A 20871-nucleotide genomic window follows, 5' to 3' on the forward strand; every position below is an offset into this window, starting at 1 on the left:
ATATGGGAATGCTTGGTAGTGAGGTGGCCACTTCTCAGCCACTCATTCAATGGGTGAGTAAATAAGTGGGGACCATTTTTAAGTAGACACCTTAAATGTATGGATGAGAAGCGGCCACATCACTACCCAACACCAACTTTGCGTTTGATACCAAGCATATACTCACTATCTTATATGGTCAATGCTTAATCCTTGATGGAATTTATTTCTATGACAAGTACTTTTACTAATCTTTTATTCCCGTGCAATCACTGCAAAAATTACTTTTGCTGATCTTTTATTCCCCCGTGTAATCACTACATGTTGCATCTAACTTCATATGCACATGACATTTGTCACAAATACAAAGCAAGGTTTGAACCAGTGTTGTAACTCAACCTGAAAAGTAAAAAATTGCCCATAAAAGAGATCCACTAACATGATCGGGATAAAGATACACGGGACATGCTTCAATTTGCTTCAAGTAATATAAAAGTTGGAAGCTTAAACTTAATGCAGATCTGTGTTTTTTTAATTAACATGACAAAATAATAACTTTTCAAACTCATTACTACCTGACTGCGCATTCAGGAAGCTTGAAAAGCACATATCCTATGCCTTTAGATCGTTTTGTATCCTTGTCGACTACAAGGTGGACTTGTGAAACATCACCAAACTGGCTAAAGAGCTCGAGCAACTCATCTTCACTGGGTTAAACAGAAAATAATTTCAGTTAAAATTATTACAAAAAGCAATCATTTTCTTTTTGAAAAAAATTCAACTAAGTTGAAGTTATAAGGGAGTATTTTCATACTTTGCGGTGTACGGAAGATTGCGGATAAATAGACGACCGGTATCAAAATCATTCTTGTCATCTCTAGTAAGCGTCATAGGATTCTCATTAGGATTTTCGTTCTTGTCCTCCTCATCATGATTAATTCCTCCATGAGTCTGAGCTTCCTCCATTTTAGAAGGGTTAGCTTCAGATTCAAGCTCAGTGTCCTGGCTCTTTGTACCAGCAAGCCCCTCGTCATCAGTTTCAGAATCTGACCACTCCTTCTTAACCCGACTTTTAAAATAATCCATGTCAGAAATGTCATCATCACGAACAGTTTCATCTGCTTGTTTTATTAGATTAGTTTCAGAGCATCCTTTAAGTGCAGGACTTGATGAAGTTTCCTGAGGAAATTCATTTTCATTAATGCTTTGCTTTTTCTTACTCTTGGAAAGGCGTCCTTCCTCATTAGCTTTGCCACCTTTGTCAAGTTGAGCAGTCCTTAAAGTATCATCCGCCCAAATCTTTGATTTTGCACGTGGCTGCATAACTTGTAGAAACTCTTGAAGTTGAGGATCATTATTCTCACTGTTCTGGGAGTTTTTTGCCTCATTCTTGGAAAGAGGGAGGCCTTTTTGCAAGTTTTGAGATTTATCCCCAACCAAGTTTTTCTTGCTTTGATTTGAGGAGTTCTCTTCCTTGGCAGAATATCGACTCCATGGGCGAGGAATATTAGGATCACCAACTTTACGAGCAACCTGTAATAAGTAGAAATAATTTACAGCGTGCATTTCTTTCATAGACTCTGCTAAAAATGTTTCAATATGTAGATACACTTGTAAATTCTCCGGAATTTTGCTCTATGATAATGGAAGTACCAAAAGGTTTCAGTACATTTTGTTTTGAGAAAAAGTATGTTTGATCATGTAAGTAATTATAATACGAGTATGAAAATAAAACCCATTTAAATAAAAAATATTTAACTAATTCATCAACTAAAAATGGCGTTATACCGTAAAAAATAGCCTAGTGTCACGTGCTGTCTAGGTGACAAACATGTGAGGAGCAAACTCACCCAAACTCTCAGATTATTTCATCACAATCATCCAACCCTCCACGTGCCAAAAACATAACCGCCAATTCCTCCCAAAGAAAAGGAGACAACAATCTGCGAATGGCAGCTCTAATTAATTTGGATTCATCACATGAGTTTCAGACATCATCCGGACCGTACGCACCTCTATAAAAAAAACATGAACAGTGGTAATCTTCTTTAATCTAACTTTATTAAGGCTTCTTCTGCTTTTATTGTTCTGCTACTATTATGGAGAGATTCTGATTTAGGCATCAGAAGGCGTAACGAAACCCCCAACCCCGAGGATCATCCCAGCACCACCTAACGAGCTGATCAGAGTGCACGTTAGGGGAAGATGATGAATTCCAGCCATTAGCGGATTTCTTGGAGGCCCAATTGCCCTTATTCACTCCCTTTGATTGGAGGAGTAATCTGTGAGAAATTTACTGCGTTACAACAGATGGTAAACAATAAAGTAGACCATGGGGAAGAATATCCAAACTACCACAAGCAGAAATAGCTACAACAATAGTCCAAGTATTGATGAAACTCTGTCATTGCCACACTCAGCTCTCACCTTATTTAGATATGATCTCAACAAAATCACTTCCTTACATTTAATCTGTAATGCACAAAAACCAAAGCACATCGCACCGCCGAAATCCAGCATCTGAAGAGGGTCATTAAACTTGCATTAACAACTGAAAACTCACTGACCATGAGTTGTGCTCAACCCAAGGTATGTCCAGCATACCATCTCCAAGGATAGCCTTTATACTTCCAAAAGCACAAAGCATTGCACTCACCAGAATGCATTGGTATAAACTGGGACAAGCCAGAGTCCATACAGGACCATAGGCTGTTCTTCACTAGATGATGCTTAATGTAGTTGGCAATGTAGTAAGATTCAGGAAGAATTTTCCTAGGCATTTATTCTCCACTGGAGACCTAAACCTTTTTATGGCATCCTCTTCATGAGGTAAAAAGTCATATGTTTAACGAATGTGGCTTCATGAATGGAGAATAAAAATATAAGTGCCAACCAAACCTATATCACCATGTGCTACTGGTTTCAATAGAAACTGAACAAGTTGTCAAATTCTACGAAGAACACCCAACAATAGCTGCACATGTGGACTATGGACATTGTTAAGGAGGATTCCAGTTAAGACCAACAAATTTCAACTAAAGAGCACAAATCTTATTGGGCAAACATCAGGCCCTATTGCAAGAAAGTAAATGCTCATTTGAGGTAAAATGGGACCCTAACCACATTACCAGAGTTTTAGAAATTCGTAATACTGATAATTGGTCGAAATACAAGGTCAATATGGCAGCTAGCTAATGTATAAGGAAGCTGCGCTTCGTTTACTAACACTTCCCATGTGACTTTCTTCAACTTTTTGCATTACAAATATATAACAAGTATGATTAATAATTTCTGAACCAATGAGGGAATCTACAAGAATGTAGAAGAGCTACATTATATTTTGTTAGGTCTCACGTTTATGAGCCTATTGTCTAATCTTGTTTTGATGATTAACAAACAATTTCTAATCTTGTTTTCTAGTGGCTTGTGTTTTTTCCTCCAACATGTATCCATGTTAATATTTGGAAATTGCACACCAACGATGATATCAATAAGGTTGGAAGGATATTGGAGAGAAGCCGTCGCAATTCAAGTCAAAAATTCAAGATCGAGCTTCATGCATATCAAGCCTTGGTATAGTGTCTTAAGTTTAGTTTTATACTTTATGTGCTTATGCTTAAAGCTCAAAATCATACACATGCACATTGCTTCATTTTTGAGAAAATATCGTGTTTTCAGATTATAGACTAAACAATACTGTTTTATATATTTTCTAAGGTCTATCAATCCACTAAAAAGAATCTCAAAACTTATTTTAAAGAATTTCATAAAAATCAAGTTTTAACAAGTTCATATTTTGTGAATGTTTTGCAAAATGATGAGTTTTCATAAATGGGAAATGCTATTTTAGTAGTTTCTTCTCTAACGTGTTTATTATCACATATATAAATATTTCCCAAATCTTACTATTATTGGAATTGTTTTATTATTTTTAATTGAATTTAGAAAGTCAGCTTTTCTGGAAAAATTAGTATCTAGAATGTCAGTCATCAGTCGACCAAATTACATGTATCGGTCGACCGATAACAATGCATCAGTCGACCGATGTTCCTTCATCAGTCGACTTGCCAGTGCAAATTTTTCAGCGTCTATTTTCTCAGGCAATTCAGTTGACCGATCGGTTCAAGTCAGTCGATCGATGAGTTCAACCAGTCAACCGATTAAGTGCTAATTTTCCTGCACAGCCAACGACTAGTTCATCAGTCAACCGATGAACTCCATCAGTCGACCGATAGTACTGTTTCTGTGTAACGACTAATTTTGGCAGTTTTTCTTTGAGAGGTTATAAATACCCCTGAAGACTTATTTCTTGGGCTAAGTATTTTAAGGGTTTTTAACAAGAGTTTGCACCAGTTTGTTTCCACGTTTTGAGTGTTTGTTTATGTGAAGAAAGTTTCACAAAGAGAATGATCGTGAATTTGGTTTTGAGACGTTCAACCTCAAATCACTACATTTATATCTCTTTGTTTTTAGAAAAATTTTCTAAACTCAATTTCTAGCATTTATATATTTTGATTCTCTTTCATAAGCTAGAATTATTTGAGTTTAATTTCGTTTTTACTTATTGTTTCACGCATAACCATTTGAGCTTAAGTTTTTCACATATAGTATATTCGGGTTGTGGGTATGATTCATTGAGTGAGCTTAAATTTTGTTCTCATCTTTGTTAGAGAACAAATCATTTTATTTGCACTTATTGTGAAACACATTGTAATACACAATGACACTTAGAGGAGTGGTTGAGAGAGACCGGGGTTAATTCTAAGAGGAGTGGCTTGGTTGTAAAAGCCTAGGGAGAAGTAGTAATTCCAAGCACTTGAGGAAGGTGACACGGGTAGGCCAACACTTAAGAGTTAAGAGGAGTGTATTGTGGGATTGACAACATGTGGATTGTAAAAGTTTTCGGTGAGCTTTGAAAAACCGATTGTGTAGATTTTTTGTGATAGTGGAGTATCTTCTCGAGGTGAGGAGCGGAGACGTAGGTCGAGTGTTAGAACGAACTCCGTGATCATACTCTTGTGTTTGTGTTTGGCATTGGCGTATATTACTCTTATATTTTGTGCTCATTGTTTATATTGCATATTTGCTTCTTGTTTATCCTTGCACACATTATCATTGTATATCATATTGTTACGATAATTAGTTAATAAGTTTTAATTTGACATTAGTATCGGATTAGATTAGCAATTACCCTATTCACCCCTTCTCTAGGGTACTTTCAATATTAACTATTCCAAGAAAAAGAATGCAACTTTTATTTGTATAAGAGGAAGATAATTGATACGAGGGAAATTATGTGTACAAGTTATACAATTTGCCATGCAATTTAATCAGAATAACTGAACAGGTCAAATAAAGCAGAATAAAAAATTACCTTTATTCTATTACTCTCGCCTAACTCAAATGCGTGCATAATAGAATTATTATGCATAATCTAGAATTTCTTTTAAAATAAGAAATAAGAATATAATCTATTAGTTAACCTACTACACTCAAATATATAGAACCATTTTTAATAACCAAAAGAAATATTCTATTCCGCAGTCTAAATTACTAAGAGAACTTTTCTCGCCATAAAAAAATACTATAAATAATTTTTTTATAATACCTCACATGTAAGCCTGCAAGTATCCATATAAGAATTATTGTAGAACTTCAAAGCCTCTTCAGCCTCCTGCTCTGTCCGAAACCCTACGAAAGCAAATTGCCTGCTCTTCCCATCTCTAAACCAAACAAAACCATCAACTAAACTAAAAAATTACAATAACCATGGTTTCTTTATAAAACTTAGGGTTTTTTCCTGCAAAAAACTTTAGGGTCAATTTACATAAATCACCTTATATTTCCAATTAACGATCTGACCCCACTTCGCTACTAACATTTTCATGAAATTCCAACAATATCCTCACTTAATCTCACATGGAAAGCTTGCCGAGCATCAACAAAAGAGGTGGTTTACGTAAATTGACCCAAAATATAATGTGGTTTCTACGAAAAACCCTAAAACTTACTTTGTTCTCATGAGCTTGGCATCAGTAATCTCTCCTTTACGAGAGAAGAAATCTCTGATACGATCTTCATTGGCATACTTTGGGAGATTCTTCACGCAGATTCGAGACCTAACCATCGCCAAAAAAAAAGAACTGTAATTATAACAGATGAAAGAGTAGAAAGAACAAAAGATCACAAGTTGTGGTGGACAACTAACATATCTGAAAGCTTTTTAGGCGCTTTTCCGAAATTATGAAGTCCACGGCGACGGTGAGGATAAGCGGCGGCAGCGGCAGCAGCTGCTCTCCGGCGATGGGTTCGCGCGTTGGGTTCCTACTGAAGAGAGACCGAGTCCATTTTAGTTTGGCTTCCAAGGTGTTTGTTTTTGTAGTGTTTTTCAAAAAAAACATACTGGTGTTGTGTTTTTTCTCCTAAAGTGTTTGAAAACACCATTGTAAAAGTTTTCAAAACGGAAAAAGGATGAAGAATAGACATTAGACACAAACAAGAGATAAAATTCTAGAGTAAATATCAAATGTCTAACATATGGTTCTGGTGTCCACTGGAAAACCAAGATTAAGAGAACTATTGTACTACTACAACTTGACAAAAATGAACTTGTAATTGACACCTTGCACAGAGTGGATTTCTAATTTTATTTCAGATGTTTATTCATATTTGTAATAATTTCCATCACATCACATATGCCCTCGTGATGAAGGGTTTCAATTAGTGTAATCAATTATCACAAATGAGAAAGAAACTTAGATCCTTGCTTCTTCACAGAACAGGCAAAGCAAAATCCTCACCTGATCAAGGGTCCAAAGTAGATGAGGCTGGAGTTTTGCCTCAAAATTGGCTGCACCAACCTGCAAAATCCTCATTCCCTAAACAGATGGGTTCCATAGCAGGACAAGCATCGACGGCGACGGCGGTAGCACTAGGGGGACACGGCGACGGCGTGGTCACGAGACGCGGCGGCGATCTAACCTGGGTTCAGACTTGTCGACGACGAGGTGGCAGCGGCGATGGCGAGGCGGCACGGCGACGACGAGGCGACGAATCGAAGTGGCGGCGGGGACGACGTGTTGGTTTGGGGAGAAATTAAACGGGTGTTTTGAGAAAAGCGTGTATACTTTGAGATTTGTAAAGGGACAGCCCAAAAAAAGACCGCCCAAAAAAAAAGACAGCCCAAAAAAAGACAGCCCAAAAAAAAGACAGCCCAAAAAAAGACAGCCCAAAAAAACACCCCATTTCCCAAACATGTTTCATTGTTTTTTTTAAAAAAAGAAATAGAAACAGAAAAAACACACTGGTGTCCAAACACTCCCTGGAGTTTTCAGAAACGTCTTTGTGTGGGTCGGGTGCGGGTCGGGAGTTTAATGGGCCGGATGTTATTATTGGATTAAGGCTGAAGTTTTAATTTTTATTTGGGCTCCTCCTGTTCTTTAAATTCGTCGATTCGAAAGGCAGCGTTGGAGTTGGGTACGGCTAGGGGTGTCCAAAAAACCCGCCGGCCGGGCCGGCGCGGCCGCGGGCCGCTCAGCCCAGAAACCCGGGCCAAGTCCGAGCTCCGGCGGCCCGCCGCCGCTTCTTTGGTGCCGGCCGGCCCGGAATAGTGTTTTTTATTTTTTTTTATTTTTTTTTATTTTTTATATGTATTATATATGTATATATAAATATATATAATATGTATAATATATGTATATATAATATATTTTTATATATGTATAAATATGTATATATATAATATATGTATATATAATATATTTCTATATATGTATAATATGTGTGTATATATATACTCTCTCTTAGTATATAAGTATACTCTCTTTATATAAGTATAATGTATGTAGTGTAAATATTATATACTCTCTCTCTCTTAGTATATATGTATATATAAGTATACTCTCTCTTATATATGTATAATATATGTGTGTATATATATATACTCTCTCTCTATGTATACTCCCTCTTATATAAGTATACTCTCTCTTATATATGTATAATATGTGTGTGTGTGTGTGTACTCTCTCTCTTAGTATATATGTATATATAAGTATACTCTCTCTTATATATGTATACTCTCTCTTATATAAGTATATATAAGTATACACTCTCTTATATATGTGTGTATATATATATACTCTCACTCTCTTAGTATATATGTATATATAAGTATACTCTATCTTATATATATATACTCCCTCTTATATAAGTATACTCTCTCTTATATATGTATAATATGCGTGTGTGTGTATACTCTCTCTCTTAGTATATAAGTATATATAAGTATAATATATTACAACGGCTACTTCTTCCCCATTGGCCCAACGGGCAATGACTACTTATGTGATTCTCTCTCTCAAGTTATATAGGCTCAGAATGCGCCTTCTAGCGGCGACAAAAGTGGCGCCTGCGAATGCGACGATCTATTTGTGAACAATTCTCTACTAGTTTCGATTTCTAAATATAAAAACTTATGGTTGTTGAGAATATAGGTATAGTTTCCCCTACTTTGCGCTTATGCGACCTTAAGTAATCTTCTGTTTCTCCAAACATGAGAATTTCACTCCCCGTGACACTCTGACGCTAATTTTAAAACTTTATAACCCTCAATTTTGGTCATATTCAATGTTACGACCGAGGTAATTCAGTTTTAAATATATCATAATTTGATTCTGAAATTATAAATGGATGAATCTACTCATCTATACTTAGAGAAGGATCCAAATATTCACTACTAATATTACAGTGATGCTACAGTAATTTATTGTAGTTGCAAAAATAGAATACTGTGGTGTTCACAAAAAAACTGTAACATTTAAAAAAAGAATTATTGTTGCGGAAAAAAAATAGGCCCGTGCTTTGCACGGTGGGCACAGTAGTATATAAGTAAATTCAGAAGTAGCTGACTTATTAATCAATAAAACAACAGAAGAACGTCAGGCAAGCGTGCTGTCACCGCCACGGCCGGCATCTTCCACCCTGCCCGGCTTCCCAATAGCTAATTCCATGCCGTAGCAGCGCGTGTCCTGTCCAAAACTGGCTGATGCAAGGGTAGAACAGTACTTTCACAAGCTTACGGGTGTACGGCCGGAAAGCTGTGTTAACCCCACACCGTAGTGTTGTGTAGGATGGAGGGGATAAGAACTGCAGCTGCTCTTTGCCAGGTCAGGTCACACAAATTATTGAATAAGATGAAATATAAAAAGATATATAGATGAGTTGTTTAGGCGCTACTCAGTTTATTCTATGGCGACGAGCCAAAAAATTCCTTGGGTATGCTCAAACAGCTTAATTCATATATTTTAACTCTTGAAAACAGTGGAATATAGATAGAGCGAATTTGAATGAAAACAATTAAGGAAGTGAGAAAATGACTATGTAGGCAATCTTAAATCTTTACTATTGTCGTTTTCCAGAACGAATGTTGTATCATTATTTAGAAATTTTGTTTATATATATATCATATCATATCATACTTCTTTTTAAAAGTACGAGTTCAGGAAAATCTTTCTATGGTCAATATTACCTTTTACTATTTTAAATATTTTATTTATATCTTAATTTATCCTAATCATAATTATCTCATATCCTAATCCTACATGAACTATTATCTAGAGCTTAACAAATTTTTTAAAAAAATATATATATTAATAAAATATATAAAATAACTTTAGGGTATTGTAAAAAAACCTAAAAAGTTTTAAATTTGCAAAAAATACCTTGAAAAGTTTAAAATTATAAAAACTATCCCGACGTCTAAAAACTTAAAACAACAAACATAAAATCAAGAAATTAATAACAGTTTGTGAAGAATTTAAAATTTACGGTTAACATCTCTATATCTCAAAAAGTATAGAAACATCTTCAAAAGTTCAAATTACAAACAAGCACCTGAAATTCTAAAATTTAAAAACTTACAAACAACATAGATGAATTCAAATGATTACCAAAATGCACATGAAAATTACTGACATTTCAAAATTTAAAACAACAAACATGAAATTAAGAAATTAACAGCAACCTCCGAAGAACTACTAAGAACACACTAAAACTCCAATAACTGTTGGAATTGCAACAAAAAAGAAAAAGAAAAAAACTCCCGTAAGTGTTAAAAATATGTGTTTTGATGTACATACGGTTGCTTGCTGCCTGTGGACTAATGTTTCCGATGATGCGACTACTGTGTGCGTGTAGGGAGCTAGTTTAAAGGTTACGTTTTTTTTTTTTTTTAGTTTCTGTATAGTGAGCTATTTCTTTGTCCTTCGGGATTTAGCTTCTTATATGTAACAACCAATTTATGAGCAATGTAGGTTCTTTTTTTTGGCACAAAATGCAAAAACTTACTCGGTCTTTTTTTTTTGGGTGCAATTCCAATGGTTAGTGGGGTTTAGTGAGATTTTAGAAGTTTTCGGGGGTTTACAACAAGACGCTGAAAGTTACTTGACGTTTTGAGGCAGCGCGGAAGTGATAATCTTAGAATCCACCAAGGAGGTTCTCTGAATCCACAAAGAATGATCTTCGAATCCACGAAGAAAATATTGGAAAGAGAAATTTTATTGATGAAAAGATATGCCTCTAGGGCTTAACTCTACTTAAATAGAAAAGAAATCAGACTCCTACTATGACTCAAACTTTATCAAAAATAGAAATAACAAAACCCTAAAAAGACTCCTTAAGATTAGGGAAGTAATTCAGTCAAATTTGGGATCAAACCATATTCGTTTCCTAATCAAAACAGACTCCTAAAACATTACCAAAAATAGTAAAAACTGACAAAACCACTGATATCTCTCAAACCGGAGGGAATTTGGCTAAACGGACGGCGGCAAACCAAACTTCGGATAGGTTTGGTCGGCCCCGTCTCGAAAAAATACGCGCTTTTCATATATAATCTATCCAATTCCAACTTAATGTTTGAAAGTTATGACCCGTTGTTCTTCGCAGCAAGTTATTTTCCTCGACCGGGTCCGCGTTTGGGCATGCGATTGTCCCGCTTCGACATAAACATGTTGGTCGTGTGTTCTACGTCAACAGTATTTTATTTTGTATACATAATAACCTTTATGCAGCTACTTCGATCAACACCTGTAACTAGTTAACTAGCAACTTGTGCACGCTTCTACTGCCTCGTTAAGATTGCGGATGGCGATTTATGAATGGGCTGGAATCATACCCATGCACTCGTGGTCGCAAAGTTCAAATATTCTAGTTGAGCCTTTTTAGGCTACGTGTGTTGAGGATATTTCAGTGCTCAACAAACTTGGCACGCAAAAAAAATAATTTGTTACATACTCTATTTAGGGGATGAGGCCAGTTCATGAAGACTAAGCACCACCCGGTCCACCCCTACGACCCCTACGCTGGCAATAGCAAAAGATATATATAGGCGTAGAAAGCGCATGCTTCCTAAAAAAGGCAAAAACTGAGAGGAGAAGAAGAGGAACTTGAAATGCTCAATAAACTAGAGATGAACAAGTGGAGTACATGTGGAGGGGCGAGACAAAAACTTGATATGAAAGTTATGCCCATTGTCTATGACCGAAGGAGAAACCGACACATTTTTCTGTAGGGTGTATAGTTTGATTAACTCATGCTTGTGAACAGTGGCGGATCCAGATGATTTTCTTAGAGGGGGTTATTGGTCGGGACAAATCGGGGCCAAGTAGGAAAATTGTTCCAATGGAACAATTTTACTCCTTTGGGATATTTTGAGTGTGATAAAGTGGGATAATGGGATAATTTGAGCCTTTGATTTGACAATTCATGTGGGATAATTGATGATGTGGCACCTTATTAAAAAATAAATTTATCTATTAATTACTTCTAAATTAACTTATCCAATTCGTTTAGTATATTATTATAATATAAATATTATTTTACTTTATATTAAAATATAATATTTTGTACTACACTTACAAATTACTATTATTTAATTATTATATTGTATTATATTAGCATGCTATACTATATATAATAATTAATATAATATAATATCAATTATATGAATAATATATTTAATATAATACTTTAATAATATGTTATTTAATTTAATATATTATAATATAGTATCATATGATATAATGTACTAATTCATATTATATAATAATATATTACATAATATTATTAATATATGTTATTAAATTATGTTATTAAAATATTAATATATGTTATATTTTATATATCATGTCATATATTTATAATATAATTAGCATGTATTAGTTAAGTAATACAAAAATATTTTAAAATTATCTCAATTGTCTTCAAAGTGGAACAACATTATTCCAATATGGAGGATGGGGTAAATTTTTACTATTGGGACAAAATTTTTGTATATAAGTGGGGTAATTTTATCCCAAGTGGTGTAATTATCTTTACTAGTGTTTCAAAAAAACAATAACACAAAAATGTATTATCCTTGTTTTCTTGTCCCAATGAATAATACTTTGAAATAGAATCCCCAAAATTATCCTATTATCCCCCAAAATGTGCCAACCAATAACCCCCTAGGGGCGCATATGATAAGCATTTGTTTACCTAAAACTTAGAATATAATATTGTAAAACTGTAGCATCCGATGAAAGTGCACTCTATTTTGCCTGACTGATTGAGTTTTTAGCTTTTGGGTTTTTAGTGTCAGGACTAGTAAGTTTCGAATGGGTGAAATGCAATGTGCTATTGGTTATATGAGTATCGGAGTGCAAATTGTTTAAATGTAGAGGGGGAAATTGTAGTTTACAAGGGTTTTAACGCAATTCACCCGCTCCAACCCCCCAACCCAAAAAAAAAACCCGCCTCTGCTTGGCAAAGCTGCCATGTCTTTTGAAGATTGTCGTAAATCTAATGGAATTCAAGGATAATTAATGGATGACTTTTTGAAGATATAAGGGTATTTTTCATCTTTTCTAGTCACGCCAAGGCACATGATCACATGTTAGACTTGATAATACTATTTTGGATAATTGAATATCTTTTACTTGAATAAAAAAGGAAGTTAATTTCGGGGTTATGTGCGAGACGCCTTAACATTTTGCCAGTTTTGTGAAAATAAAATGTTGGTTAGGGGTGGGGGTGATCTACAAAATTTCCAAAGTAAAAGTCATACTCCCTAAACTTTTTTTTAGTTTCACCTTACACTGTGATCTATTAAATGCATTTATTGCTAGTCCTGACCTATTTTCGGTGTCATCTTATCTCCTGAACTATTAAGTTCATGCATTGTTACCCCTTAAACTATCGCTTTTGATACTAATAATAATTAATTACCACGTCGCTTATATTAATTTTAGGTTGTTTTAAATGAATAAAGTGATAATGCCAGGGGTAAGGTAAGTCTGAAGTGATAGCTCAAGAGGAGGTAATGTAAGACTCAAAATAGTTAAAGAGGTAATAAGAAACTAATTAAATAGTTTAGGGGGTAAGCTGAGACTAAAAATAATAATTTAGGGGATATGAAGGGACAAAATGAGTAGTTAAGGAGCAAGTTAAGACTCGTCTGCTTCTTCGTGATTTTCCGAGATCACATGTTTGCTCCTCGACGAAGGCTACATGAGATCTGATTTGAGTAATGAAAGGCGAAATCAAAGAGAGATTTAATTAGTCAATGTTGGATAGGGAATTCCTAATCTATTTTGGTAACATGAGGTTATTAGGATTCCTAGTCTACATTGGTAACATGAGATTATTAGGATTCCTAATCTATTTTGGTAATAGGTTATTAGGATTCCTAATTTGATTTGGTTTTGGTTTAGAATTCCTAGTATGTTTATGATTTTAGGTTTTCTATATATATGGAACAATTGGAAGAGAGAATTTGGTGGAGAAGAAAAATTGGGGATATTTGGAGCACAGAAAAGATGTATTTTCTGAGCTATTTGTTTAGGGTTTTGTTTGGAGAGATTAAGAGCTTGTTGGTGAGATTAGTTTGTTCCTTCGAGTGATTTGTAATCTCAGTTTGTACTCTCTCTCTATTAGTGAAAACCTCATCTCCTTCTTGCCACGTGGACGTAGGCAATTGCCGAACCACGTAAAACTATTGTGCTTGGATTTGTGCCATTGTTTTGATTTGTTTGGCCTTTATCTCGACGTTTGTTTGATTTGGTTCTCGAAGCACGCTAGTTTGGTTGTCACACTTCCGCGACGCGCACAACAATTGGTATCAGAGCTCGGGCTACGCTTGGGCTATTTTGAGGAGTAGATCAATTTGAAAGTTCGACTAGGGCTTCGTTTGGTGAGAAAAGTGGGATCTTTTTGGTAAAGACTCTATCTATTTTAGTTTGGATCTATTCTTCATTTATTCCGCATTGGTTTGTTGGTGCTTGGGTTATTTGGAGGAGTAAATCGCTTTGGAGGCTCTTCGAGGGCTTCGTTTGGAGATAAATGTGAGATTTTTCCTATTTGTGGATCTTGTTGCCGTCGTGCGGGGTGAGATCATTTGGAGACTCTTGTTAGGGTTTCATTTGGAGGTAAAATTCTCTTCTTTATCAGTTTGGATCTATTCTTTATTTGTTGGTGCTTTGAGATAGTTGGTCGAGATAGAAGGATTTAAAGCTGGGTAATTTGTTTATTGATACGGTGCATTGGATTATTGAGAAGTGCCCTTGACCTGCATATTGAAGTCCTTTTGAGCACGTTGGTATGAGCAAGAAGACCGAGGTGGAGTTTGGCACTTCTATTTGATGATTGAAGGGTCTTCTATTTGGTGTTCATTCAGGCATTTAGGGGCCTTCCAAGGAGGCATCATTGGAAGGTAATTTGGTATCCTATATTGGGGATTATACTAGGCATTTGTGGGTTGCAACCAAATCCCGTTGGTTTTGAAGTCCTAGTAGTCAACAACAGTTGAAGAAGTGTATTGGGAGTAAGGTGAAGGTGCTTCATTCTGGTTGTAGAAGGAGGTACAAGAGGGGCCTACTGTATTTGTACCGAGCTCATGGTAGTTTGAGACACTTCATTGGTGTTGAAACTTTGAGGCGACAAGGCGAGATGGCAGATTTGGGCAGTTGTTCCTTTCTGGAGGAGGATCGGCGTTTGATGTCGAGCATTGGCATTGGTGTGCAGGCTACGACATGTTTGGTCCGTCTCATGTATAGGTTGCCGACTACTGCATGTATAGATATGAGATCTGGTGGAGCTACTTCAGATTTTAGGTTGCGTCGGATGTTTGGCTACCCAGCACTTGGTCACATCGTGGATGTGAGATTTGATCCAATAGGACATTTGGGATTCAGAGGCGTGTTTGATTATCAGGTATTGACTTTGTTCTGAGCAGGCATGTCACGTTTGACTCTCAGTAAGTGGAGAGTGGTGATCAGATCTTTGGGACATCGCAGCGGGTGGAGAGTGATGCTACTACACGTTAGGTGGAAACTCCAGATCATACTGCATCATTTGGGTTTCCAGCTGATGTGACACAGATTTGGAATCGTGTTGATTTGGATGCAGATGATAGGTTGATTGATTCGAGTACAGCTGATGGATGTAGTCTGGATATAGCCATTGGTTCATCTCAGGTGGAGATGTTTGGATTAGTTCAGTTTGAAGCCATTAGAGGTGCTATCAGCTGCGGACTTGATCGTGATATTGGAGAAGAGTTGCGAACTCTTCTAGTGGATTAAGGCTTTTAGAGACCATTTGGGTGAACTACGTGAAGGCTTGATTCCTTGGGCAAGAGGATACGTAGGCAGTCAGTTTTGATGCAGCCGATTTGGTGAGTAGATACCGACATTTGGGTGAGTGTTCGTACTCCCTCCGTTGTCATGAGTCCGTTGCCGTGGCGTACTGGACGCAACAAGTGAGGCATTTGGTTTGGTCGGTGTCGGCTCAGTTTTGGGAAAACTTCGCCGAGGTGAAGAATTGTTGGATAGAGAACTCCTAATCTATTTTAGTAATATGAGGTTATTAGGATTCCTAGTCTACTTTGGTAACATGAGATTATTAGGATTCCTAATCTATTTTGATAATAGGTTATTAGGATTCCTAATTTGATTTGGTTTTGGTTTAGAATTCCTAGTATGTTTATGATTTTAGGATTTCTATATATATAGAGCAATTGGAAGAGAGAATTTAAGAGAAGCAAATTGGGGATATTTGGAGCACAGAAAAGAGGTATTTTCTGAGCTATTTGTTTAGGGTTTTGTTTGGAGAGATTAAGAGCTTGTTGGTGAGATTAGTTTGTTCCTTCGAGTGATTTGTAATCTCAGTTTGTACTCTCTCTCTCTCTCTCTATTAGTGAAAACCTCATCTCCTTCTTGCCACGTGGACGTAGGCAATTGAATTGCCGAACCACGTAAAACTATTGTGCTTGGATTTGTGCCGTTGTTTTGATTTGTTTGGCCTTTATCTCGACGTTTGTTTGATTTGGTTCTCGAAGCACGCCCGTTTGGTTGTCACACTTCCGCGACGCGCACAACAGTCAACACTTAATTATAACAATATAACCCTAAGCTCGAGCTAGAGGTAAACTTCACTAGCTCATTATAGAGCTCTTTGGATTTGTAAAATATCACGAGCATTTGCATCAGCCGATAAAATATTAACTCAAGGACAAGTGTCGCTTATTATTGGATTTGGGTAAGGCATTTTCCGCAACTTGTGGGACCAGAACCGGAAATATTTAATTTGTTATAATTTTGCAATACTTAAGAGATAACGTACTACTAAAACTAGTGTTTTCAAGGTCTTTTGACTGGCCAATTATATAATTTATCTCAAAAATTCATTATCCAACTGTTGAGCAAAAAACCATTTTCAAGATCTAAAGATTAAAAATTAATCAGGTTCTATACGTGCAAACGAATGACATGATATTTTCTTCCAATTAGAATATTAAGCAGAAGAATATGCAACATTAATTAGTTTAATTAATGCACTAATAATAAGATGCTTACGACACCAAGCGTGAGGTTGTTTTATGGTGTGTTAAGGGAAGGGAAGGAAAGGTAAACAAAGGGAAGGGAATGGAAGGAAAGGGAAGAGAATTGTAATATGTTGTTTGGGAGTTGAGTAAGGTGAATGAATGTGAAATTAATATAACTTGTTTGGGAGTAATAATAAAGGAAAGGGAAGAGAATGAAATATATGTAAATTTACACAAATGACCTTATACATATAATAGTATAATACATCAGCCCTTTTATTTGTTTTGATGGGGAGTAAGAATGTCATTACATCTTTTACCCTCCTTTACCCTTCTCTACCGCCCAAATAAAACCAAGCAATTTTACCCTCCGTTTCCCTTCCTTCCTCCTCTCTACCCTCCTTACAAAAACTCCCAAACAGGGTGAAAGCTGTATTTCTCTTCCCCTCCCCCTCTCTACCCTCCATCCAAACATGGCATTAGACATTTAGTGTTGAAAAAAAAACTATTATATAATACGCAATTGTGTGTTCTAATGCATCAACATATCATAACTCGAGGTCCAAAGTCAACATCGAAGATATCATAACATGGGCTAGAACATTGAAGAATGTCAACTCCCCGTGAGGGGTCGACACGTCTGCCCTAGGTCTGGATTTGCTCCCTTTAATAATGTGGGCGAGGGCAGACCTCCCTAAATAAATTACATTATGTGCTCTTATTATGTCATTTTGACTTCGGGGGTGTTGACAAAGATTTATATATATGAATCTCTAAATTGGTTGGATGTACATGCGGTTAATGTCTAGCTATCAGTTAAATCAAAATTAATCCTATATTGATATGGAGCTGTTTGGTTAGTTTCTTGAAAAAGTAATTCTAGGAAAAGAAATACGCTTGTCAAATTTTCCTAGTTCTTCAGTCCATTTCGATTTCTGAGCTCAGAAACAAGCCTATTGATTTTAAGGATAAAAGAGCTCTTTTTGGAGCCTATGTTTCTCTCTCTCTCTCTCTCTCTCTTCCCCTTTGATGAACTAAAAAATGAAAATGGAAACTACACGGGGAAAACTCTTTTAGAATGTGTTTGCCGATCATTTTCCTCTTGTCAAGACAAACAAAACAACCCCTAAAAGTAGACATTACGTTGTAAAAAAATTGTAGCAATAGACAATTTACTTGCTGACTATGGCATGGTGCCCCCCCCCGCATATGATAACTATAGCTAGAGGGCAAACATTTTTCTATTTTTGTCGTGACCTTTTTTTTGCTTGAAAATGGGAGATATATAAGCTTTAGCTTGGAGAATTGCTTATTGTTGATAACATTTCTTATGTATTGTTGCTCACAGCTGACGCAGTGCGGAAATAGTAGCCTCGGAATCCACCAAGAAAAATCTTCGAATCCACGAAGAAATATTGAGGAAAAAACAAAATTTTATTAGTCAAAAGTCTGCCTCTAGGGTTTACAAGACTCTTCTTAAATAGAAGAAAGAAACAAGACTCCTACAAGGACTCAAACTCTACCAAAAATAGTAAAAGAATTCCTAAAATATTAAAACTCCTAAAAAGACTCCTTATTACTAGGAAAGTCCACCGGTCAAATCTGAGATTAAATCGGATTTGTTTCCTAAACAAAACAGACTCTTAAAATATTACTAAAAATAGTAAAAAACGGACAAAAGTGTAAATATCTCTCAAATCGTAAGGAATTTGGCGAAATGAAAAACGCAAACCAAACCCAAAGGGATAGGTTTGGATGGTTCCGTCTTGTCGAGATAGTCGATTTTCATATATAATTCGTCCAATTCCGACGTACGGTTTGAAAGTTACGACCGTTTCTTCGAAACTAGTTATTTTCTTCGACCAGACCCGCATTTGGGCTTGCGACTGTTCCACTTTGACATAAACGTGTATGTTATGTGTTCTACATCAACAGCTCTGCGGTCTGAGTAAAGAGGTGAGGGTGTACAATTTGAAATTGCATAAATAAGATTTTGCCACATAGTGCTATATTATAAGAATTTTCAAATACTGAGAAGGTTATTCGAGCACACACTCTGGAAAGGAGTTCACGTGAATATTGTTGAGAATTTGATTGTAAGAAAAGAGACTAAAAATATTTGGTGCTTTACCACCAATTAATAAAGATGGATGTGTTTTCTCAATCTTCGCTAGCTTATGTTTACTAGGTCTTTGTATATATACCTTTTTATCACGTAAAAAGGAAAAAAAAATTGATAATTTATTTCAATGAGTCATGCACGTAATGTTCTTTCCAAAAATATTTGAGAGTTTGTTCTTGAAAAGCGAACTTAGTTTTGCTTTGTAATCGCAATCCTCTATGAATTTGGTCCGTGTTTAGATTTAGATCCCTAGAATTCAAAGCCAGGTGCTAACTCCAAATCCAATGGCCCCGAAAGGACAAAAAAACACTTTTACAGAAATATATATATAATTTTTTAAAGGAAAATAATGTATATTTGACTTACATAAACGCATGCGACGACGACGTCATCTTTTATTGGCAGGAACCAAAGAGACAAACAAACAAACCCCAATTCGCACTCAAACCCTACTCATCTACTACGTGTCATTTATACGTGCACGTGGCTAATTTTGCTCCACATATTATCTTCTTTCCTATTATTTTTTTTTAAAAATAAACAAAGAAATACTTCCAAGGCCCTTAACTCTAAATAATTTATTCTAACCCCCTGGATTTTAAAATGTACGTATTATCAATTATTGATTCATCTCAAAATTTATTTTTGTAATATTGCAGATAACATGAGAACTTCTCAATGGACCGGATTCATTGGTTATGATAGCTGGTCCGAAAGCAACAACCTTAGATACAATTATTCTCAAAACTTGACACTGATTCAGTTACTCCCTTGTCATGTTAAGTGGACCAAATACACTAGCGCCTCGTTTGGTACGCGAGAATAAGTGGGAATGGAATGCAATTCCAACTCTTTATTCATGTGTACCAAACACGATGTATTTTTAAACGCTAGAATTATTATTCTCATTTCTTATCAATTCTCACTTTATGTGGGAATTGTTATTCCCAACCATTTGATAATGAATTGATATTCCCACTTAAGTGGGAACAAAAATAAACAAATAATTTCCGATTATTCACATGAGAATGCGAATGCACATTCCATTCTCACATCTATTCCATTCTATTCCTACATTCTTTCCATTCTCACTTGACTCCAATCCCGCGCACCAAACGAGACATATATACCTTCTTCTCACAACAAGAGTGTTATTTCATAAATATGCAATTTTCCCAAATTTAAAAAAAAAACAATGCAAGGACACAACAAAATTCGAAACAAAACACTCAAGGGACCTCGAAGAAATATCCGTTCATGCCGGTTTATATTTTATATTAACACAAGTAGAAAACAAAAACAAGAACTTCTTCCTCCTTCTCCCTCTCCCTCTATCACTTTACGTTCGCATCTATCATAATCTGTGCTCATATTATATAGCTGATCTGGAGATCTATTACTCACATCCCTTGAATGTATCCCATCTATAATAATATATAAATATATAATATAATATATAACATATATATTTACTCTCTCAGCCCTCTCATTCTCTATATAAACCCCTTCTCCTCTCAACAAACACAGAATCCAAATACACACCCTCTGTTTCTCTCTCCAAACATGATTTCATTAATGCTCCTCTTCCTCACTCTCCTCCTCTTCCTCATCCGCACTCTCTCCACAAGAAAGAGCCCAAGCCCAAATCCGAGGGCACGAAGCCCGCCGCCGCTCCCTCCGGGCTCAATGGGCCTCCCCTACATAGGCGAAACCTACCAACTCTACTCCAAGGACCCAAACGCCTTCTTGTCCCTCAAACACAAAAAATACGGCCCGATATTCAAAACCCACATACTGGGCTGCCCGTGCGTAATGGTCTCAAGCCCGCAGGCCGCGAGGTTCGTGCTTGTAACCAAGGCCCACTTGTTCAGGCCCACTTTCCCGGCGAGCAAAGAGCGGATGTTGGGCCGGCAGG

The 20871-nt window shown here is 36.2% G+C and overlaps 2 protein-coding genes across 2 annotated transcripts in view; one reads left to right on the forward strand and one right to left on the reverse strand.

Annotated features, from left to right (window-relative positions):
• LOC109825133 (multiple RNA-binding domain-containing protein 1) overlaps positions 1-7032 on the reverse strand; it is a 13821-nt gene extending 6789 nt beyond the window's left edge. The window contains exons 1-6 of the mRNA XM_020391868.1: positions 6780-7032; positions 6188-6303; positions 5991-6098; positions 5588-5702; positions 794-1512; positions 555-686 (exon numbers count right to left, since the gene is read on the reverse strand). Of these exons, the coding sequence (XP_020247457.1) occupies positions 555-686; positions 794-1512; positions 5588-5702; positions 5991-6098; positions 6188-6303; positions 6780-6854 (1265 nt within the window). The 5' untranslated portion in view covers positions 6855-7032. The remainder of the gene's footprint in view (positions 1-554; positions 687-793; positions 1513-5587; positions 5703-5990; positions 6099-6187; positions 6304-6779) is intronic.
• Positions 13291-20871, forward strand: part of LOC109825502 (abscisic acid 8'-hydroxylase 1-like) — a 10174-nt gene continuing 2593 nt past the window's right edge. The window contains 2 exon segments of the mRNA XM_020392357.1: positions 13291-13304; positions 20585-20871. The exon segment at positions 20585-20871 is cut by the window's right edge and continues 22 nt beyond it. Coding sequence (XP_020247946.1) covers positions 13291-13304; positions 20585-20871 — 301 coding nt within the window.

This window comes from Asparagus officinalis, chromosome 10, assembly GCF_001876935.1.
Source record: "Asparagus officinalis chromosome 10, Aspof.V1, whole genome shotgun sequence".
NCBI classification, from domain to species: Eukaryota; Viridiplantae; Streptophyta; class Magnoliopsida; order Asparagales; family Asparagaceae; genus Asparagus; species Asparagus officinalis.